Source organism: Pholcus phalangioides, unplaced genomic scaffold (genome assembly GCF_987345545.1).
Source record: "Pholcus phalangioides strain wild (caught in Gottingen) unplaced genomic scaffold, Ppha-v1.0 ptg000008l_1, whole genome shotgun sequence".
Taxonomy (NCBI): Eukaryota; Metazoa; Arthropoda; class Arachnida; order Araneae; family Pholcidae; genus Pholcus; species Pholcus phalangioides.
Window position 1 is genome coordinate 27,868,957 of NW_028301601.1, and position 20,788 is coordinate 27,889,744.

At 33.0% G+C, this 20,788-nt stretch overlaps 1 protein-coding gene across 1 annotated transcript in view; it reads left to right on the top strand.

The window, feature by feature from the left end:
- The first annotated feature begins 94 nt into the window (after positions 1-94).
- The window catches only part of LOC149084145 (uncharacterized), a 34,720-nt gene continuing 14,026 nt past the window's right edge, over positions 95-20,788 (top strand). Inside the window, exons 1-9 of the mRNA XM_089234498.1 lie at positions 95-320; positions 3,058-3,172; positions 4,041-4,193; positions 7,013-7,116; positions 10,414-10,542; positions 10,634-10,730; positions 12,412-12,505; positions 14,646-14,844; positions 17,805-17,956. Coding sequence (XP_089090624.1) covers positions 271-320; positions 3,058-3,172; positions 4,041-4,193; positions 7,013-7,116; positions 10,414-10,542; positions 10,634-10,730; positions 12,412-12,505; positions 14,646-14,844; positions 17,805-17,956 — 1,093 coding nt within the window. The 5' untranslated portion in view covers positions 95-270. The remainder of the gene's footprint in view (positions 321-3,057; positions 3,173-4,040; positions 4,194-7,012; positions 7,117-10,413; positions 10,543-10,633; positions 10,731-12,411; positions 12,506-14,645; positions 14,845-17,804; positions 17,957-20,788) is intronic.

Here is a 20,788-nt window from a genome sequence, read left to right on the forward strand (position 1 = left end):
TGATTTATATTTATTAAAAACAAAACGTTTACTTCCGCGGTAGAAGTAAACAACTCGACGCTGTTCATCACTCTCAATCGGGCGCGAAAATATTATTGTCTGTCAGGGAAAAAAATAATAATGGCGGCCCCTTGTTTGATTGATGTCGGTCCAGGTGTTTCTGTGTGAATTTTCTTATAGTTGCCAGCGATGTGAACTAATATTTATGTTGGGCCAAAACGGAATATAATTTACATCTTGATAATTGTAAATTAAAAAACGTAAATCGTTATGTTAGCTGACAATAGCAAGGCGAAAATCCGTTTCTCAACTAGGCATCGGTCTGTGCAATACTATTACAATACAATATTATTTATAAATGTTATTGTTGACTTTATTTATTAATTAAATACCCGTCGATTAAAACTTAGAAATTTGAACAATTATAAAATTTTTCCATTTGTATGTGCTTGGTTTATTTTCGACGTGTGTAATTTCAATATTCAGTGTCACATAATTAGAGTTTCGATTTATTTCGACTTGTTGAGAGGTTTATTTCAATTTAATTATGGCAATAATAACGCTTATCTGAGATAACAAATGGTTTCATTATTTGGGTCCTGCTATTGGTAGGTCATTTTAACATCTCCCCCCCCCATACCCTGTGCAATTTATGTTAATTTTAATTAAAGGTTATGAGGTCTTTTTTCTGTCAAGGCTCAGCCACGTGGAGAAAACTTTCTTTTTAAGCATTATGAATAGTGTGGCTGCAACACAGGCATAAAAATATTAAAATGATGTGGGGGGGGGGGGCGCTTCAAAACTAATACTTTCATTATCGAGGCCACATGTTTATAAAGGCAGCATTTTTTTATGACAAATTTGTTGCGACGGTGTCATAACCATCGGGGAACCAAATCCACTGTTCAGGATTGCAAGTAGTTTGTTGCGAAATAAGATATAGTTCCTACCTATTACGGTGACCTCATTACGATAAACAGGGAAATTAATGAACCATACAGATACTGCAAATCTTGTCAGTAGAGACTGGTAGGGTGAGATGGACAGGCAATCCAGAATCGAGAGTACCAGCTCTTAGAAGTTTGAGAGGTGTGCCACTTATTTCGCAAAAATAATATAGTAATTAATCTTTATGATACTGATTATACACTTGGAGGGGGGGGGGAAGAGAGTTGAGATGATGTATATCAGGGATTGAGGAATCAAAAAAGTATTTGCATGTCAGACGTTTCATTTTTGATCGAGGCTGCTAAGTTGTGATCTTTGGCAGCATGCCTCGCTAGTGCAAGTATAATGTGAAAAGTATAATGGGATTCATCCTCTGGGGCCCTGTCATCTCTTTCCTATGTATGGACTATTGTGACAGCTGAATTTCTTCTGAGAAAAATAATGGATTTGATGGGACCTCTTCCGTTACAAATTTGTTAGCATAAATTAAAAGAAAAATTCATGTTAATTTAGTAATATTGTGTGGAAAATTTTATGTGTAAAGGCTAATTTTCTCATCACCATTTATATGTAATGTAGTATATATATAAATAAATATATATAATGTGATATATATATATAAATTTATTACAGCAAAAACGTCTGCAGACACTGGTGGGACAAAAAAATCATCCATAAAGGGGGGGGGGTGACCTGTATTAAGGGGTTTAAAAGGTATACTTTTATTATACAAGACGAAATTAATATTTGGTCGTAATAAAGTGGTGACTGCATCTGAGGGGTGTTCGTTTGAGGGGGGGGGGGATGTTACTGTATTTAGAAATAGTTCTCTCATCAAGATAGGGTTGACAAAGTCAAAACCAACAAAATTTTTTCAGAAGCCAAGTATTTCTTTTTCTAGATGAAAAACTTTAATTTTTTTGGAAATTTCTCTCAATGCCAGGATCTAACAAATTGCAAAAAGATGTGGGCGCCAATCATTTTTTTTCCACGAAAAACAGGTCAAAAATAGTATTTCTTGTTGACTTTTCCAGGAAGTATTGATAGATACGCTGATATATAAATTCCAAAACTTTTGTGTTCTCAGATTGCGATTTAGTAACCACGCAGAAAATTTTAGATGCTGATAGTAATTTCTTAATTACTGGTGACTGGGTTTTGCCCCCCCCCTCCCATCCCTGATCAAGATCCTCATTTCAGTTTAGTACAGTAAAACCGTTCTTAATATAAACCCCTCATGTGCAGTCACTTCTGTTTTACTACTAAATAATAATTTTCCCTTGTATAATAAAAGTATGCAGAACAGCTTTAGTATAAGGGGCAACTTGGCGATTTCCGGTGCCAAACATGTCCGATGGCCCGACCAAAAGTTGGCAAAGCCGTTAGGTAATACAGGCGCCAGAAAAAAATCGCCAGCATAGAAAGCAATAGTAAAAACCCATTCAAATATGAAAAATATCACGAAACACAAGAGAAATATAAGAGCATAAATATAAGATCTGGGTTACAAATATGATTTCTGGGTTAATATGATATGAGGCTGCGGAACGTCCAAGCCAGCATAAAAACCATGATACTAAAACCAACAAGCATAATAATAAAAATATTAAGACTAAACATCAAAACAACATAAGGTATCCATTCTTAAATAAACAATGGTCCTTCATGTTGTATAAATAACTATATTCTATGTATGAAAAATTAAAACCCGGACTCTCTTTCTGGGTATCCAGATTCTTATAAGTGAAATAAATAAGAAGGATACAGCCTTACTGGCCGACAAAAATGTAATCAATGTTCGGAACAGAAAGGACAAAAGCTTGAAAAGAGACACTATACAAACAACAACTAGTGCCACCTGGCATTGGAGGAACATTCTGGAACAATGACAAACCAGATTGCCGGCGTTGGCAACTTATTGTCGGAAAAAAGCCACCAACTTGGCGTGTCCCTTTATACCAAAGCTGTTCCGCCTGTTTTGTTCAGAGAGAATACGCCAGTTTTCCAGCCAATTATTGTCAGACATTGGTTAAATTTGTGTGTCTCTGTTGATTAATATATTTTTGTGATTATACTAATGAGTGATACCTTGAATTTTTATTTTTGCAGCCCTCATACAACTTCCTATGCAGATCTCAATAACGGTTATGATGATTTAGAAGAGAAGAAACCTGCTCGCCGTCGCGGTAGAAGCAGCAATCGAGGAAAATGGCATAAACATGAGGTTAATGGTTTTAAAATTGATTATTGAAGAAACTGTGTGAGCTGTATATATATATATTCTTGCCCAGGAATGGGGGTTATCAAGAGGTTTACATGGCAGCCAAGTCTCCCAGATTTTTCAGGAGGCTCCCAAATTTCTCTATCTCCCTGACTCCTGAAAAATTCTTATATGTCTCCCGAATTTCACATATGATTGTAAAAAATCCCTGCATTGAGGGAAAAAAATTATTCCTGAAGAATTTTCCTGAAAAAAAAAAAAAAACTTGCTTCATAAGCGTTGTGTAAATTTTCGCCACAAAATTCCATCAAATCACCAAAACCATTGCATTTTTTGGGGGGAGGGGGACCTCACAAAATCTGCCAATCAGCTAGCTTTAATCTGGCCTTTTCTTCAAAATCCAAAATTCGTGCGATCACATGTATATGCTTTATCTGTATGTCCCTTTGAGTCTGTGCATCCCGTGTCGGCCCAATTGAGATTTCTTTTGGTTTGCGAGATTCGGTTTTGGGGAGTAATGATGAGAGGTAATTTAACCCAAGGAATTTAACCTCTGGTTGGCCATGATTGGCGATGGCTTGCATGATGGCACGTTTTTTGCAATGGAGAAAATATCCCTACAATTTCACTTTTACTAATGAAAATCCCAAAAATGTTTTCAAAGATCCCTTTAATATTTATTTTTGTACAGAATTTTTGGATCCACGCAAAAACCTCCCGAATTTTCTTATCCTTCAAAGTTGGCAACTATGGATTAATAACCTACTGTATATGAGTATATACAGTCTATTACTATTTTACTGTTTAGATCTCAGCATACACCAGTAACACTAGTTTTGATTGAATTAGAATTTTTTTTTTCATTATTTAGGATGCAAAACTGAAAGAAGTTGTTGGTGTGTATGGCGAATCAAGATGGGACTTGGTAGCCAGATTTTTTCCAGATCGTAGCGAGGTTCAATGCCAGCAACGATGGTACAAAGTAGTGAATCCTGACCTAGTCAAAGGATCATGGACAAAAGAGGTCCTGACACACAATGTTTTACCTATCTTTCAATAAATGATTCTGTAACAATAAATATATGGCACCTTTTTGAATACCGGACACACCCCACTTCCCATCTCAGAGTGATATCGAAGCGTTCCCGAACGAAGGGTGTATCCAGAAATTTTTTATTAAAATCAAAGAAACATAGTCACCTCAGAAGAAGGCAACGAAATATAAATAATAATAAAAATTATACAATCAATCATCTTGAAACATCAGCAATCATCAATCTGGAATCATATAACAATGATTCCCAACATTGGCGATGGAAAGTTCTAGGGGGCGGTAGAAGTATTGGATTCTATGGGTTAGATTGCATTGTGGGGTAACGGAAGAAACATTTTTTGAAGAAGGGGCGATGGGACAAAAAAGGTTGGGAAACTGATATAACAGATAAAGAAAATATATAAGCAATCTAACACCTAATAATAAGGAAATTTAAATTATAAACAAGATAGTAGCAGAGTAAATCACGCTTGATATGTTCTTGTTGTCAATGACCTAATTTATGGGACCAATATTCGTGGTCAGTAAGTCATCTACCCAATAAAAAAAAGGTGTTTTAATATTTACATCAGTTTATATGTGCAACTAGATCAGTCCTTTTGAAATATTTCTTTTTTCTTGATTTTAAAAAAATCCATTCTTTCTTACTCTGCTCAAATTATAAGTTTTTTGCGAGTTCCAAAAGGTGAGGATTAGAGCACATATTATATGCATTAAAAATGTGTACTAAATATACATTAAATACAACAAAATATGCACTAAAAATCACCAAAAAGTCACTCAAAATTCCAAAACATGTATTAAAACAGAAAAACACATGTTAAATCGGGTCTGTCCAGCAAAAATTTAGGTCTGTTTTCCAGATCCTTCACAAAATTCTAGATCTGAAAAATCCATATTCATTTTCTAAAGCAATCCTCATGCAAATAAGCTTCCCTTTTTTTATTCGGAAATTTCTGGTGAGTAGACCAGTTGCTGTTACAAATTAGGAAAAGATTTTGCTTTGGAAAGAAATGAAGTATGTGCACACGTTACAAAACCAAAGTATATACAGTTAAAAGTTGCTGAAATAATGGGCTTATAAAAATAGCGACTAAAAGTGACAAATTTTTCCTCCTGAGATTTAACATTTGACAAATTTAGCCTTTAACTATAGCTCATTTCTGTGGAAAGTTGCTGAGAGTCGAGTGAGGGTCATAATTCAGCTTTCCACATTAATTAAACTATTATTTAAAATACAGAATTTCCAGTGCTTACATAAATAGTTTAACCTTGTAATTATTATATTTCAATTTTGATGACATTATAGCTATGCTAGTGCTGAAACTTGCTTGAAAATGCAAAAGATTTCCTGAAAGATAATGTGAGTCTGCCACCCTAGTAGTGGTGTTTACTGCAATTTATTCTTTCCTTAGACCACTTGTGCTACTTTTCCTACTTTTTGGTAAAATATCCTACTTTTGTCCTATTTTCCTACTAAATCTTCTCAAGGAAATTTGTGTAATTGATTTTAATTGAGAAGGGAATCATTGATATATTGCCAAATATTAGAAATGTAGATTACAATTAATGATTCTGCCAAAGCAGAAATTGTATTGTTTTTAAGGTTATTTGTGGGGTGTATGTGGACCATTTGGTTTATTAATTTTTCTTTTGCTTAGCTTGGGGGGGGGGGGGGTTTAATAAGTAGAGTAATACTAGTAGTCATTAAAAACTCCTGTCTGGATGGCATAAATATTTTTGTTTTTACTATTTCATGGTCTTGGACAGTAAATAGCATTCATCATTTAAAATTATGGTTCACACACTTTGTGTATAGGTGAAACAAACAGTTTGTATCATAAAGCAGCTGGATACATAGGTCTATTCTAAGTTTGTAGTATTCAATTATCTTCTGTATTCTTAGGGCATGCAGAGGTATAAACAATATTTACAATGCTCAGCAAAGAGCTAGTAATAAAATTGCTTCATTTGATTACACTGGTATTGAACAGTACGATATAAACAAACCCCTTTAGAAAAAACACAAACATCTTATCAACTTATTAACATCCGACCTTGTAATTTATACATTTTGCACTGTGTTTTGGAATTGGTCTTGAAAGAGCATCATTCTTAAAAAACGTACAGGTCTTCATAATTTGCTGTGCATTGTTGAAGAGGGTTGGCAGACTGGAATGTGCAAGACTCCAAAAAAGAATGTAATCTATATTGCGAGGCAAGACAAAGAGAATTATCTGTTGTTGCTAATAGGCTGTTTTTGTAACCAAGTTGTTTCTGTCAGTTTGGTTTGGCTCGAGTCGATCTTATACTGAAATAATGCTATGAAAAAAAAATTCAATATTTAAATTAAAAATTCTTTTTAGAGATTTTTTTGTTATGTTATTATTATGTTGTCTGGGGGGGGGGGGGGGTATCCTCCCCATCCTACTCTTTCTAATTTTTTGATAGGGAGCTCTGTAAACTTCTAAAATATGCACTTATTTTGAAAATTTTCCTATTTAATGCATTAATATTGAAAAAAAAGGAGCCAAAATATATGTGTGCAACTTGTATATACACGTAATCCGGGCTCTAATGATGTTATGAAGGAATTCTCACTGTATACACTGATCCAAACTCATGTTTTGTCAAATAAGATTCTAATTAGCTTAGATTTGAATCAGCTTGCATCTCTATGACATCAATAAAATCTGGAATTTTTTCCCAAGTTTTATTCTTTGTTCAGCTGGAACTAGATATCCCCCGAACATTTATTAAGACTTACTCTCTCTCTCTCTGATTTACAGGAAGATGAGAAAGTGATTGAACTGGTGAAGAGATATGGCCCGAAGAAGTGGACGTTGATAGCCAATCATTTAAAAGGAAGAATCGGAAAACAATGCCGGGAAAGGTGACTCTTCATTAGTTTGAAATTATTAGTGTCGTATCATATTAAAATGTACATTTAAAATTTTCTGCTTGAGTTTCTGTTTATTATTTAAAAAAAATTAACTATTGTAATTCATTGTTTTCTCCAGTCTTATTTTCAAAGCCACAGGATGGGGGAAAAAATCCCAACGGGATCTTGAGTGAGGTATAAAAATTTAGCCACTATTCATTAGCGATGGGACGAATATTCAGCCACTGTTGGGTCTTAGGCGTTTTTGCCAAATATTCAGTTCGACTGAATAATGCTGAGGTATTCGGCCGAATATCTGTGTAAATCCAAATGCAACAAACTAATTAAAAAAACACATTTATTGGAATTTTGCGCATAAATTAAAAAATTGCACTGATTATACACTGGTGTAAGAAATTAAGAGAATTTGCAGACTTGGTCGATTATCTCTAGAACTACTGTACTGATTTTAATGAAATTTGATATGTACATACGTTGATACAATACAAAACAAATAACCATTCAATAATTGTAATATACACACGCATGATCGTGCGTAACACTCGTTGGAGTCGGAAGGTATGAAACAGCGGTTGCAGAATAAACAAAAAAATGGGTTAATAGATGGGTTTATTGGCTCTTGGACGACCTTGCCCAGTCTTTCTCTCGATGGATCCGGTATCCTGGAACTGTTTCCATAAGTTACACACAACGCTGGGCGTTAAAATGAACTCTCTACAAATCTGGACTTGAGATTGGCCTGCTTCTAGCCTCCCCACAATTCGCCACCTCATTCCATCATCTAAACGTTGGTGGTTACTCATTTTTACTGTTACAATTTGAAATTAACCGATTGCTGCAAAATAACACCAAGAAATTCGCCGAGGTGTGCTAGCGAACGAAATGTGTCTCAACTTACGCGTGCTTATAAAGCCTGTTTCTCTATTGGCTCCGCCTACACACGCATGTACGCTTACGTATTTGACGTACAAGATTTGCATTTTTGTCCTGAAGCAGTGGTTTTACATTCAGTTCAGTTCTTTTCATGAAATTCGATAAAATATGCAAATTCTCTTAATTTATTTCACCAGTGTATTTTATTGTGTGGTGTATATCCCTTTCTGTAAGAGAGGCTATGCCAGGGTGAGGTTCTAGGATAAAGAAAACATGAAATTGAGAATAGAATCCTACTGCAATAAAATGGAAGTGAGCATGAATTACACAAGTTCATTAACTGAAGGATGTACCTAAACACTAAACAAATCAAGCTACCGAAAGAGGCAAAATAAGAAAATGAGTAGTAAATTTTATGATGCATTACTAATTGGCAGCAAATAATATTTGAAATTTTTTTGACTACATGTAAAATTGCGACAAGTGTTGAAAAACTGATTCTTTTTAAGTAATATTAAAATACAATATAGTAAAACTTGGTTAATTCAAACTTGATTAATTCAAATTTTGGGTAATTCAAACATTTACGAACTCCCCTTGAGTTTTCTGTCTAATGTTAAAATTCCTTGTTTAATTCGAATGTTTTGGATAATTCAAAGTTTGCGGGGAGAAAATTATGATTTTTATATCTGCAAATTTAGTTTCAAAAAATTCAAAAAAGAAGTCATACACAGACTTTGTTTTATTTCACCAAGTTGTTCAACAACAAATTTTCAAAGCAAAAGTTTTAAATATTCTGTTTTTACCCTATTCTTTCTATGATAATTTAATGCCTATTTTGATATTGTTCAGCTGGAGTGCATCGAGAATGTATACCACTTGATACCAATTATGTTGTTCAACCTATGGATCAAGGTGTACCATTCAAAATTAGAATCTTTTTATAGTCAAAGTAGAAATTGTAATTCGTTACTGAAAGTATTTCATTGATACCATATGAATGATAAGCAAAATTTGGGAAACAGTTTCATAACCGATGATCAGGAATTGTTTCCATAAAAAAGGCTTTAAGCATAGTCAAGAAATTCTGCAGTGATGTTGATTCCAGAATAGTAGCTAAGATCAATTATATTTACAAATAATTGAAATTTGGGAAACAGTTTTATAATTGATGATAAAATTTTAATTGATAACTATTATCCCCCTCGTGAATGGTAATGATTAACTAGTAAGTTGTACCTTTTTACAGGTTGAGAATATAGATTAATTGGATAATTCAAATTTTGGATAAATCAAACTTCTTTCCAGTGACTTGATTTCGAATTAACCGAGTTCGACTGTATATCATCATTAAATTTGATTGCAGTATCATGACAATAAAAATCTTTCAATTACCACAGTTTTTAATATTTATTGAAATAATAAATTGCATAATTGCAATTAAATATAATTTAAAATTGTCAATAATTTCATTTTCAATAAACACCAATTTTATTTATGATTTTGATGAATTTTAAGAAAATTAATATTTAGCCGCCGAATATTCTGTAATTGGCCAAATCATTATTCATCCCATCCGTACGATTCATAAAATCACTTCTAGGTGGTTAACCAAACATTCTGTGAAATGACTCTACTGGAAAACACTAATCATAGAAAAACTAAACGAGGTTGAAGACATATATATTAACATTTTAAATAAAATGTTGACTCAAATAATTTTTTTCATGTAAATTTCTAAAAATTCTAACACTAGTTAGGAAAAATAACATGGTGTGTAGCTTGCATAACTTCATTTGTTGAGCAATATGAATGCTGGTGCCAGGATCGATTTCAGTTCTGCATTAATATCATTGTTTGAAAATTGTCCTTATACATTTTTAATGAATTTCCTTGGGCAATCAAATTTAGAAAACCCGAGAGAGACCCAGGCTCAGTCTCACAGGTGAGGAAGTACTGTTTCAAGGTGACTTGCATGCCGCTGAAACTTTAATGAGCAAATAACATAATTATGCCTGCTTTCACCGGCTACAGAAACAAACTAAAATTATCAATGTAATATCTGCATGGGCAGATGCCACAGACGTCGGCAGTAAGATCAGACAATCTTTTTAGATAATTGGAGTATAAAATCAAATCAAAAGCTAAAGAATAGCAATATGAAAGGGGGTATAAAAGTTCACAAAAATATATATATATATAATTTTAGTTCAGTCTCTTGTGTTGGTAATTCATTCTCTACAGTGACGATCATTTGAATTATTACAATTTTTGATCAATACAAATTGTGATGCTCGTAAGGCCCGACCGCCTCCATTCAATTTTTAAAACTTTTAACCAGTTGTTAATTATATTTTTTTATACAAGCAAGCAAATACAAACATGATTGATATGAACTTTGAAAATTTGTTTCAGATGGCACAATCATTTGAATCCGTCTATTAAAAAATCAGCTTGGACATGCGAGGAAGAGAGGATAATAACTGAAGCTCATAGACTATGGGGCAATCAATGGTCTAAAATCTCTAAGATATTACCTGGCAGGTAATAATTCTTTTTCTAATAGTGTTTTATAATGATTGCTTTACAATAAAGATTCTCGAAGAAGACGTGACTTTTTGTATTTGAATTTCAGAACTGATAATGCTATTAAAAATCATTGGAATTCAACTCTCAAAAAGAAAGTCGAACTCATGGCTGGAAATGAAAGTTTTCCAGCACTTAAGCCAAAGGTAAGGGGAATATCGATGAAAAGTTCAGAATTTTGCATGAGATAATTTTTGAACATCTGTGTTCTCTCTTGATCTTTGTGAATATGAGTTTAAGATTTAATGCTGTGATTCTATCAATTGATATGTGGGAGAATGCATTGATAAATTCAATCTTTTGTTTAGTCGAGAATTCAGAAAAATTATTTTCTATGTCAAGTTTTATTTTTATCTCGGAAGCGGAAGTACTCTGGAAGCAATGTGAGAACTTTTAAATTTTTGAAGTAATTCGGCGAAGAGCTTTTTTCTTTTTTTAAATACTCTTTTAAAAAAATACGGTAAGCAGATTTTGGAAGCTCAGGGTAGCTGTGAATTAGTAGATAATTACAAAAAAAAAGTTTGGAAGTTCCTGTTTTACGGTATGTATAATTGGGGAGTGTCATTGAGTACTACTGATATTTTTCTCTAGCAGGGCTGACCAGCTTTACGATAAATGGAATGAATTGCAGTAAAAACCATCTCAGCAAAAAAAGGTTTTTGCCGAGTGGCAAAAATTGATTTTTCCCCCATTCCTGAATATGAAGTATTATTGTGCATTTGATTATTTTTCTAAATGCAAATAAGATCATTTTGAACACAAATTTTAGTATAAGAATTAATAAATTTTTGAGTTGGTGAGTTTTTACCATTGCTGGAAAAAACTACAGTAAAAAATGTCCTCAAAATAATGGGTTTTAGCCAAGAATCAAAAATTTATATTTCTCACATTTATTTATGCTTATGTCTAGCATTTCTGAAAAAATTATACAATTCTTTTTTGAAATACACAAACTCTGGTTTAATAATTATATTAACATGATATATATATGCTTATTAATGTTATCAATCAAAAAATGAGAATAAATTATTTTTTACGGAAGTGTTTAAAAACATCTAATGCCCTACCATTCACGCAATTGTGTTTGTAATGAAAGTAGCAAATTTTGTTCAAAGTAAACCAATTTCTTTTAAAAAAAGCAATTAAGTAAAGTACAGTGAAACCTCACTGCAACGATATTCAATATAACAATAAATTCCACCACACAATATTTTTTTCTTGATCAGCAGAGTATCATTCTATCAAGATTTAACTATCAGGGTTGGCAAGTTTTTGCCATGGTAAAGGGCATGTTTTTACAACTGTCCCGACAAAACTAGATTCTTTCACCATCTATGTATGTAAGGCATTTTTATGCATTTTCTTTTCTCTTCATTATGTAAATGGCATAGTTTTGAATTCAAATTTTAGTTTAAAAATAATCATTTTTAGGATTGGTAAGTTTTTGCCGCAGTTGGAAAAAAGTACAGTGAAAAATATCCTGACAAAAATTGGCTTTTGCCAAGCGTAAAACAAATCTATACTCCCCACATTAATTTATGTCTGGGATCATTTAAAAAAAATTGATACCAAAGAATTGTATATTGCTTTAATGACTCTTCATCCATAGGAAAACATTACAGACTTTCCTAATAGGTTGTTGTAATTGAATAATCACAATGAAAATATGTTTTTGCCAACAAAATGATCAACCCTGCTCTCTAAGGTGGAAGCTCATTAGGTATAGAAAAAAGTAATAAATCTATACATTCGTGAAATATCTCTGTATGTAGTCTATGTTTATTTTTATTTTCATACAAATCTACATTTATTTTTAATTGTATTTAGAAAGGGCGACCAAGCGGACAGAAAAATAAGAAGCAATTCCTACAAGGAAATTCGAGCTCTAAAAGAGGGAACAGCTCCAAGAATCAAGAAACTGGTAAAGAAACATTAACATACAAGCGTTCATGTGTAATTATATATAAATCATGTTTTATATGATTTCAATTGAAAAGTCAACAAACAATCATGACCAATGTGTTCAATTTAAAATACAAGTGTTCCTCATTTTGCACGATTAATTTGGTCCACAAAGTAATCACATAAGACAATCGTATGATGTGAATTGCATGGGTTTGATAGAGGTAGGAATTTTTTTACAGAAACCCCTGTGATTAATTTGTTATACGAAATAATCAGATAAGACTAAAATATGTGAAGTGAATTTGGTTTTGCACCAGTAGGCTATAGATAGGGTTCTTTCTTCTCTGGAAGATGAAAGAAAAACTTGCACAGCAGCCTCCAAAGCAGAATGTTTTGCATTAAACCCTCGGCTGACTGTAAATGTTCTGCAGTAAAAGTTCCTATAATAGTGTTTTCTTCATTTTCTTGGGCTAGGATTACACTATGAAAGTTTAATAAAAGTTCTGTTGCAAAACTTGGAAAAAAAAACAACAAAACCAATAAGCCTATTGGTCACATTCACTCGAATGTAACCAATATGCTTACTGGATAAATTTTTTGTTTTATAAAAGAACATTTATAAAACTTTTATAGTGTAATGTTGGCCTTAAAATTCTCCCAGATTGTTTTGCATAGTAGCACTAATTGTTCTGTGACATACGTTGCAGATTTTGGCATATTCTGCTTTGGGGGCAACATCAAAAGAATTTTTTGTAAATGAATCAGTCAAACCTGTGAATGAATGTCACAAAATTACTCTGGGTTTAAATTTAGTACTATTTTACGTAAACATTATTTGCTTTGTCACTTTTCGATCTTATGATGCTAACTGACGTGCAACATTCTAGGCATTGCCGAAGTGCTAAAAAAATCAGGACTTTTTTTCAAGCTTGGTGGGTTCAAGTGCTCTAACTTTCATCATTCATGTCATTTTCCAAAAAGAAAAAGAAATTAGTGAGCTCTAGATGAGTGAAATTTGAGCATTTCATTTGACCCACATTTGCTACACTTCATCCCCAAATCAAACAGACTACCATTTTTACTGTAATCATGCCTTCAATTTGCAAGCTTAGGCTCCAGACTCAATTTCACAGGTTTACAGTTTTTAAAAATTCACTCTGAAATTGCATCATTGGAAAACAAAGTGATAAGTACACATCTTCGATTCTCAGTTATGCATGATTTCTAAAGGCTGCATACTTGCACCAAGTCTTTTGGCTCACTATCCCAAAAAGTGATTATCTCTCATAACTCATATTCCACCTTAGATAGAAAATGTTGTTGTGAGGAACAGTAGGTGACAAAGTCATTTTATTGGCTAGTTTCAGATATAAAACAATACCCCACAAGTATTACAAATACAGTGAAACACCTAATATAATGATACTCAAGGGGCCAGAGAAACATATCGTTATAGATGGAATATATTCACATTCTGAAAAGTTCATCAGTACCAGACAGAGTAATACTGTTACATAGGATTTTCACTGTATTACAGGGCTGGACAAATCCCAGGCGCCAAGTGGCCACGGCACCTAAAATATTCTTACACATGGTTGCTGAATTGGAATAAATTTCCAAATTAAAGTCTAAGGGTTACACAAAACTTTCTGATTTCATTATACTACATATTTTACTGGGAAAAGTAAAATAGGGAAAACACTATTTGGAACAGTTTTTCTTGAGCAAAATACCATTCGTGGCTCTTAAGAAATTGAGTTGGCACCTAAATATTTTTTTGGTTCGCCAAGCCCTGTTGTATTGTGATTGATTTTTCTAAACGCATACTTCGTGTTTTTCATCTTTTTTTGGGATTTTGCAATTGTTAAAAAATAAACATATTTTTTACTAAAATTAAGACACATTTTTTTTCACAAATTAATTTTATTTGGAATTTGCTTTTTTTGGATTTAATGTATCATAAATGTATTAGCACATACAGGAATTTCTCACTTATACGTTTTTCTGTTATAAAATGATTTACTACAATCCTATTTAAAGATATAGAATAATAATGCTATTCATTTGCCTCTCTCGCTTATGCATACTTGTTCCCTTGATGTATAAGTGATAGATCACTATTCATTTGCTCTTGCTTTTTTTTTTTTTTTTTGCAGCTGTCAATGTAGATAGAGTTTCTTTCCAACCATTGGTGATGACTGAAAGTGAGTATTCATGCACAATCATCAAGGAAGAAACTGGGGATGATGAAAATTCCAAAAATTCCTTCACATCAGCATCATTTCCGGAAGTAATTTTGGAAGAAATAGCAAAAGGGGATTGCTTTGATGAAGAGTCGAGTTTCTCTCTTCTTGAGTAAGTTGCATAAGTTAATCTATACTGATGAAATGAATTGTAAGAAAAATCATGAAAATAAGCATAGCTTTTAGTGCTGCATCACAAAAAAAAAATTTCTGTACAAGTATACTTAGCTACCATTAGAAAACCTTAAGAAATGTATTGTAATTTAAAAAAAAGCTCTTGTGAGATGCATGAAAATTGCATTTTGTTTGTCACTGTTAGATGCTCCTGTACATTCTATTTATCATGTTGGGAAAAATATTATTGAATAATTTTTGTGTTAGCCCAATGGTCTCTTAGATAAAATGTGATTACACTGCTTCATTAACTCTGGACACATCACTGTACACACAATTTACTGCCATTTACAAGTTGGATTGCATTCTTTCCCTGGAGTTGAACCTAGGATCTGACGGCAACCCTCATGGTAGTAGACAAGCATCTTACCATCATCCCACTCTGACACTGTGATTACACTGGACAACAATGAGTTGTGTCTGACATGAAAATATGCAATTCCAAATGATTTTGACCTACTGAACACAAATATCACCTCGAAAAAACTTTTATTGGCTCTTATTTTTGAGATATTACCATGTCGAGCCTGTAAAAAATGCTTTACAAGTGGTATCTGAGGACAACAATATGGAAGTGCCCCTGACATGAAAATACATGATTCTGAATTGTCTTGACCTGCTGAGCATGAATATCGCCATGAAAAAATTCTATCAGACTTTTTTTTAGGTATTACCATGCAAAGTGTGAAAAAAGTGGTGTATGAGCGGTGTCTGTGGATAACAATGAAATTGCCAACATAATAGTCCAACATGAAAATACAGTAGAGCATAGATTATTTGAAACAATTGGCGACTGGGCAGGGTTGTTTGGTTTAAACCAAGTGGTTTTTTTCAAAAAATCGAATAAAAGTTGCCTAAATATCATTTTTTTCTTTGAAAAATATCATATTGATTCATTATTAGCCAAAATGTTTCATTTTACCACATTTTATATCCTTGGGGTACATTCTGATGGTATATCTTTAAATGACATAAGATTTTATAAGTGGTTTTTTTCAAAAAGTCTCATTAAAGTGGCCAGAATATATATATATTTTTCATATGAAGTATCTTAGTTATTTAAAGTTATATATATATATATATATATATATATATATGCCAAAATTTCTCATTCTTACCACATTTTCTAACCTCTGGCTAGATTCTGATGCTCTATCTTTAGCAAATTCATGAATAAGGATTGCATCACACATTTAAATATAGTGGTGTATTATCTCACAGGGTTTCTTTTTCCTTTCACAAAGAAGCAGCTACAGTAGTGACACTATCATGCTAGGGGCAGGTGGTCCTATATGTTTCCATGAATTATAAAATCGTGAAATGCTATAATTAAGGTATTCTGCCATGACTCGCTATCGTTTCCACTCTTTGAGCAAATTTCCCACATGTTGGATGATGTCATTAATTTTACATTTTTAAGTATTTTTTCCCCTTTATCAAATAAAATTGAATTTTTTCAGGAATATTCATGTCGATTTTCAAGTCATTCTGACAATCGTTCTTTTTTTACAGTGTTTTGAAATCAGAACCTTAGTTATAATCACCCTGTATATCGTAAATCATTGCTAATTAATCTGCATTATTTATGCTTCATTAAATACATTATATTCACCTAATTTTTATTACTTTTTGCAAAATAGCTTCCTAATTAAGCATACTGAAAGTAACTGGAGAAAAACCTTTATATATTATATGATTAATAATAACATTAAAAGAATTTTCAAACACACAGTAATCCATTGAGTTAAGCAAAAAATAATTAAATTGCAAAAGTTGGTTTTTGTTAAAATGTAATAAATATTTATTAATTAGCATGGGAATAGTGTTAATTACATTAATAAACATTTTATTTTAGTTAATTATTGGAAGTTTGAATGATTTTTCAGAAATTTCATTGTTTTTAATGTTAATACTATTTAAACCAAAAAAACCTGGTTTAAACCAAAAAAACTGGTTTTTTTTACCAACCCTGCGACTGGGGGTGTTCAGATAACTGATTATTCACAGCAAAAAAATTGTACCCGTGTCATAGGAGCAATATCAAACAAAGAAGCAGTGATACTAAACATAAAACTGTATATCTTTTGTATCACACTCCTTACGAATAACAGAACTGACTAGTCTAGTTTGACAAGTTAAAAATGGCCATTAAAGTAGGCCTACAATTTAGGAAAATAAGTCCAAAATTTTCTTTTGCTTCTGAGCTGAGACTTGTTCTCTTGCTCACAAACGTTTTATATAAAGACAGCATGCATTTGTGGACTGGAATTTTGCCAGTTGGAACGCTTTCGGTTAACTGATGTTTCAGTTGATCTGTATTTAGATAATCGATGCTCTACTGTACACAATTCTGAATTATTTTGACCTGCTGAACATGAATAGTACCATGAAAAAGTTCTATCAGATTTTTTTTTGAAGATATTGCATGCTAAGAATGAACGAACTATGGTGCTGTAACGCATTTGTGTTTTTATGTATTTTTGTTATGTTCATATGTAGTTTAGTTGTGTTTTTATGTATATTAATATTACATCTCTATAAATTTGCGAGGTTTCTCTATATTTATGTTGTTTTTTGAATATTTATTTTTCCCCATTGTGCTTCAATGTACTTGTATTGTACTACTGAACGTGTGTGTTGTGTATTGAATGTATGGTTACGAAAAAGGCTAATCCAGCTTTTTTTTTATGAACAGATTAGTGTTCAGCACACCAAATTACATACAAATTGACTTTATATTCATGATGCAGAAAAATTTTAAAAATTTGCCTAGTGTTTTGTCATGAAACAATGTGCACCAGAAGCATCTGGTAATTTTAGGAACATTACTTGCTGCTAATCAAACCTTGTAAAACTTGTTATTTTCTAAAACCTGGTATATTATCTAATTTATCATAGGGACATTGATATGGACGATCTTGATGTCTCTGATCTGGGTACTTCAGGCTCATTAGCAAATTTGTCAGTATCAGACCTAGTTGTTGCACCAGATATGGTGAACACAGCAGCTGTTACTCCTATCAAGAAGAAGCCTCCTGATGGTACTATAAGTAAGTTGGCTCAAAAGCATTCGAAAATATCTCCAATAATGAAAGTTAATGATCATAGACTCTATGATCTACCTAATGCTAGAATTTTAATTAAATCTGATAGCTTTAGCTCACTCAATTTGATTCTTATGATTCAGCAATCAAAAAATGGGGAGACTTCATTCATTAACAATTTCTATACGACTAAAACTTTTAATGCCAATACATTCTCAGTAAATTTAGGCCTACATTTATTTTTCTTACATCCTTTGAGTGCTATCGATTTGAAATGTGTTAACTTCTAAATTGTAAGACCAATCAGATCGAAACCCAATGATTTTTTCTGGAGAAATTTTGATGTATGAAATGTTCTTTGTTTTCAGAAGTTTTAGAATTAAAAAAAAAAATCTTGTCAAATTTAGTATAATTTATCTAAAGCAGGGATCTTTAGTGCATAGCCAATGCGCTATATGCCACAGTGGTGGTTTGTTGCGGTTCTTGGGCCATTTTGAAAATTTACAGCTAAAACATTTAATAATAATTTTCAATTGACAGAAATCATCTCACAATTCCAAATACCACAGTATAGCTTTGTGACCAAGCAGGGTTGCAAATTAGAGGAAATAGGCTGTCTGGTGCCCCTTTGTCAAATCCCTTTGCTTTCCTTTGGGCATGTTCAATAATACTGGGGTGCCGTCAAAATGCCATCTTGTCCTGGTTGTCCAGTTATTTTTGTGTGATGAAAGCTTTTTACAATGACCTGCCTCTCCAGTCTTTAGAAAAGGTTGCTCTTGTAATTGAAATGAATTACAGTTGACGCTCGTTATAACGACCCCACATTAATAGCGACCATTTTCTTACAACAACCAGTAGGATGAGTCCCAAATGTTTTCATCTGTCATATTTTTCCTTTCAATATAACTGTCCTCCCAATATAACGTCCATTTTTGATGGAATGAAGTGGGTTATTATATCAAGTGTTGACTGTAATATGTACTGGGAAATTGCTGACCAGAAAAAATTGGGAGGTGGGTGGGTCCTTTAGAGCAGTGGTTCTCAACCTTTTTTTGTCCATGGCCCCCTTTCAACCATTTCTCATTCTTGTGGCCCCCTTGCGAACATGAATAATTTTCTACTCCCCCTTCCTTTCTTTCCCCCCCCCTCCCCGTTTTCCCATTAGTTATTCAAAAATTGTCTGAAGTATAAATATTTTTGAATTTAATTTGATTAATTTAATTTTTAATTTATGAAAATAACGAAAAAGCAAAACAAACATAATAGAATACAGTAAAAATAGAGTAAATCCCTTGGGGTCACACAAAGGGTCTGTATCATCATAATGTTACTTTTTGTGAAGTTCATTGTTTTGTGTTTTTCTCAGTTTGATTTGTATGTTTTATGTGTTGTGTCAGTCCAATTAAAAAAATATATTTTTAATCAATGTAAACTCTGCGCTTGAAATAGGTTCATGCCCTACTATGAATTTAAAAAAAAAAACTAAAATGTGTGTGAAAACTTTTTAAATATTTGTTTGAACCATTTATTCCAGAGAAATCATATACGCTGTGACAAAACTGTTCGTGTGAACATAATAATGATTCATTATCAGGATTTCAAGCCCATTGGAAAATATAAATAATCAGATTTTCAAATGCGAAAATTATCAGTTTGTTGACTTCAATTTCGATACGGTGAAAATCTGACATTTTGTTGGATGACATCAGCCTTCAAGTGGCTTTTTGGTTCATAATGTGACCGCTCTCTCGCAGGTGAACAAAGCAACATGCGTGTTGGCTTAAACACAACACAATATTTCACATAACAGTCCGTACTATATTTCATATACAGGGCGCATAGGTAACGGGGCATATGGCATTTTACTGGCGAACCATTGGTCTTAGAGGCATACTTCCAGTTGGAAAAAGTACCCGAATAATGTGTAGTACTCAGACATTTGATTCATGTTGCCAGGGGTTACAGAGTTATTAAAATAAAAATGTTAACTTTTTATGCGGACACCCTGTGCCCCAAAACCCAATTGGAAAGTTGTTTCCTGGTCTCCGACAAAAAAAATCAACTTGTCTAAGTTCAAATTTTCACTGAGATATTCGAGGAAAGTTGGGGAAAAAACAGCATTAAATGAGGGGAAACCATTTTACCTAATGCGGTTTTTTCCCAAATTTCTTAAAGTTTTTGAATTCGCTTATCTCGGTGAATATTGCACTTAGAAACGTGAAAATATTTCATTTATACGAAGCACAATTTCAATTATTTGACATTTTCATTTTGATTCAAACTCCAAATCTTTGGCATTTAGACATCATTTCCAACTATCAAATCCAAGCAGTTTTTGCAGATTGTGAAAACGCGCCGCTGAATTGGCTTTGCATGTGTATTATCAACACTAAAAACCATAAATTTTAGGTTGACATACAAAGAGACGCATTAAGCGGGTTATGGACATTTCAAAGTGAAGACTTACGTGAGAATTTATTTATTTTTTAGAAATCAGCAGACGCAGTGAGTCTCTAATGAACGGATTTAAATTGCTTTAAATGTAGTCATACGCCTTTTTAGAATTTTTTTTCTAATGTCCACAATATTGTTCTTGCAGGATAGGAAAATTGCATTGAAATTATTTAGGATGCAGCAGGCCAGTAGTAGGGCAGTTAAAAGGAAGCATTACAGTATGGATTAAAAAAAGATGTGGTGTCAATGTTTGGAGGTCACCAATTTAAAGATGTGGTGTCAATCTTGGAGGTCACCAATTTAAAGATGTGGTGTCAATCTTGGAGGAAGTCCCAATACAGGGGCGGCTCGAGCTTACCTGGTGCGAAGCCTCATGTGCCACCC